The sequence below is a fragment of the Dioscorea cayenensis genome, chromosome 20, assembly GCF_009730915.1.
Source record: "Dioscorea cayenensis subsp. rotundata cultivar TDr96_F1 chromosome 20, TDr96_F1_v2_PseudoChromosome.rev07_lg8_w22 25.fasta, whole genome shotgun sequence".
NCBI lineage: Eukaryota > Viridiplantae > Streptophyta > Magnoliopsida > Dioscoreales > Dioscoreaceae > Dioscorea > Dioscorea cayenensis.
The window spans coordinates 26,589,950-26,593,167 of record NC_052490.1 but is presented as its reverse complement, the minus strand read 5'-3'; the positions used below and the strand labels follow the sequence as shown (position 1 = coordinate 26,593,167).

At 35.1% G+C, this 3,218-nt stretch overlaps 1 protein-coding gene across 1 annotated transcript; it reads right to left on the bottom strand.

Moving 5' to 3' along the window:
* Positions 1-808: 808 nt before the first annotated feature.
* On the bottom strand, positions 809-2,953 carry LOC120251363 (zinc finger BED domain-containing protein RICESLEEPER 2-like). The gene is made up of 3 exons (XM_039259901.1): positions 2,701-2,953; positions 932-2,392; positions 809-849 (listed from the first exon to the last, which is right to left on the bottom strand). Exons 1-3 carry the CDS (start codon positions 2,951-2,953, stop codon positions 809-811), a joined length of 1,755 nt encoding a protein of 584 aa, XP_039115835.1.
* Positions 2,954-3,218: the final 265 nt, after the last annotated feature.

Genomic DNA, 3,218 nt, shown 5'->3' with positions numbered 1-3,218 from the left:
TATTTCAATTGCCCACCTTCACATACGTTTTTGAGTGTTATACTCTTTATTGTGCTTGCATGCGTGCATTGAGGGCAATGTGCATCTTAAGTGTTGGGGCGGGGGCGTACATTGAGGGCAATGTGCATCTTAAGTGTTGGGGCGGGGGAGGGGGGGAGTTCACTTTACACATGTTCTATACGTATGCTTTTATTGTATATGCTCATGTAGCTAGGGGTGTGCATTCGGTACAAAACCGGTAATTCGGTTAGTTGAATTCGGTAAATTCGGTTATTTCACTTGTAATTCTCCAAACTATTTTCAAATTCGAATTGGAGAATAACCGAATTCATTTTGATTTCGAATTCAATTCCAAAATGGTATGAAAATGGTAAAACCGATTTCAAGGGGAAAATTACCAATTATCAAACTACACCTTCCATTTTTTAGCCTAAATTACCTTGTAATCCATCTAAAACACCAAGTAGTTAGCAGATGTACAATAAGATAACATGCAAACCAAATAAAATCAACATCCAAATTCAAATGCATAATACAAATTTACAAATGACATATAGCACTTCATAACACAAATGAAGTTAGGCAAGTCACAATTTAGTTTCCCAAGTTCCCAACTCATAATCAAGATCTGTTTAGTGTTTACATAATACAACTAGAAAGCTTAAATCTTGAAATGAAATTACAAGTTCACAACCCATAAATAAATCAGTCATTCAATTCAAGACTTCAAGTGCAATACATTTTCTTCAACAAACAATCCTGATGTCTTCAAGCTTCAACAAACTCAAAATCCCAACAATTTCTTCAACTAAAGAGTTAATGAACTTTCAGCACTTCCCTTAACCAAACCTACAACCAAAAACAAAGGCAAGACACATTAGTTTTACAAGAATTAATATATGCATAAGATAAGAGATAAGTGATATTTTACCAGATTCTAAAGCTTCCAGATCCTCCAATTCCTCTTCCATGTTTATTTTAGATTCCGACGGTCGAAGCCAATCTTGAGTGCAAATTAAAGCCTGCACTATTCTAGGAGTCAAAGAACTCCTAAATGGATCAAGTACTCTTCCACCGGTGCTAAAAGTAGCTTCAGAAGCAACTGTAGATACAGGAACAACCAACACATCACGAGCTAATTTGGAAAGCACAGGGAATCTAGGACTGTTTATCTTCCACCATGATAAAATGTGAAAGTCATCTTCTTCATCTTCACAGTCCTCACTAAGATACTTATCCAATTCAGTTTTTGAATCCCTTCCACCAACTTCTATCTTTCTTTTTTTAAACTCCTCTTTGTATATATCTTGAATGCGTTTCCCAGCATCCATATCAGTAGATAATGCATCCTTTTCAATTGCTTTGGATTTATTTGAAGAAGCTTGAGAATTAACTTCCAAAGGTGAGTTGAGTTTTTTGTACTCAGAAAACAGCTGCAACAAAGCATCTTTTGCAAGTGTAAACACATTTGTACCATCATATTGACCATACATTTTGAGAAGCACAAACTCTACATACTCAAATTTGATACGTGGATCAAGAATGGGGGCAACAAAAACAAGCATGTTCATCTTTTCAATCTTTCCCCAATATTTATCATATTTTTCTTTCATTCCAAAAGCCATAGCCATCACTTCATGATTGTCATTTTCCATCATGTTGGTCAAGACTGCATTCATACCACTAATGTCTTGAAAAAAAGTATTGCAAGTGACATATTTAGACCCATAAACCTTCAAAGTTACTTCATAGAAGTTTTCCAAAAACTGATTTAGATATCTAGCTTTTCTCCAATCAGTTGTTGTAGGTATTAAATCAATGTCTTGAATCATGTAAGGATCCTTTAGCACGAATCTATCAAAAGCTCGCTCATATGTTTGGGCAACATCCAATATTAAGTAGGTGGAATTCCACCTAGTGGGACAATCGAGACACAAGTGCTTTTGTGATTCAATTTTCTCAACTACGGCACATTCTCTAAACTTCTTCAACCTGGTAGGTGACTGTCTTACATACCTCACAGCTGCACGAATACAATCAATAGAGTTCCCAATTTTTTTCAAACCATCATTAACTACTAAATTTATTATATGAGCAACACATCTAACATGTAGCCACTTCCCCTCCAAAACACATTTCCCCCAATTTACAAATTTTCCTCTCAAATAAGAAACAACAGTGTCATTTGAGCTTGCATAGTCAACAGTAATGGTAAACACATCATCAATCCCCCACTCAAGTAGACATTTCTCAACAGCTTGCCCAATATCAACACCTTTATGACTAGAAATTGGACAAAAACTTAGAACTTTTTTGTTTAAATTCCAGTCATTATCAATAAAATGGGCTGTGAGACACATGTAGTTAATTTTCTGAATTGATGTCCAAGAATCTGTTATGAGACAAATCTTACAAGTATTGTGCTTAAGTAGATTTTTCAATTTTGTTCTTTCATCTAAATAAAGTTCATAACTGAGGACAAGCAGCACGCATGACTTCTTTAAAACCAATACCTTCAACATGTTTAAAGGGCAATTCATCGACAATCAACATATAAGCAATTTTCTTTCTAATCAACTCAGCATCAATTTCCATGATAAAAGAGCAGTCCTAGTTTGTCCATTTTCATTTTCAGTTTCTCTAAGTTATTGTTTTTGTTGTTTGGATTCTTAGCACATCTAGTAATGTGATTTTTCAAACCAGTTGTGACATTAGTCCTACCATCTGCCGCTATACGTTTCTCGCAGTATATACATTCACCATATCTAAGCTTACCCTCATATATTTCTTTGAAATGTGGCCAGACCAGAGATCTTTTCTTGTATGGGCCGCACTTCTTTGACTCTCCTCTTGAATCTGCCGAGCTATGCGCTGGAACTGGTTTAGGACTTTCGGCTGACCAATCTGGTTGGGATTGATTGGGATTGTTGGTGTTGGTGCTTCCAGTAGACATGCTGAAATTTATAAATAAGAATTAAATATAGTCACAATTTGTACTGCAAAATTGTTGAATTAAAACCTTAAAAAACATAGTAATCTGTATTCTAAACAAAATTAGACTTAATTTATAAATGTAAACAATAATTTTATGCAATTCAATAAGAATTAAAGAAAAAGGATAGAGTTTAGGGACGAATGCTATGGATGTGAACTTACCTAAGCAAACCCAGTCTAGCAGAGGACGGATAGAAACACTTAGGAGACAGATGCCAAAACCT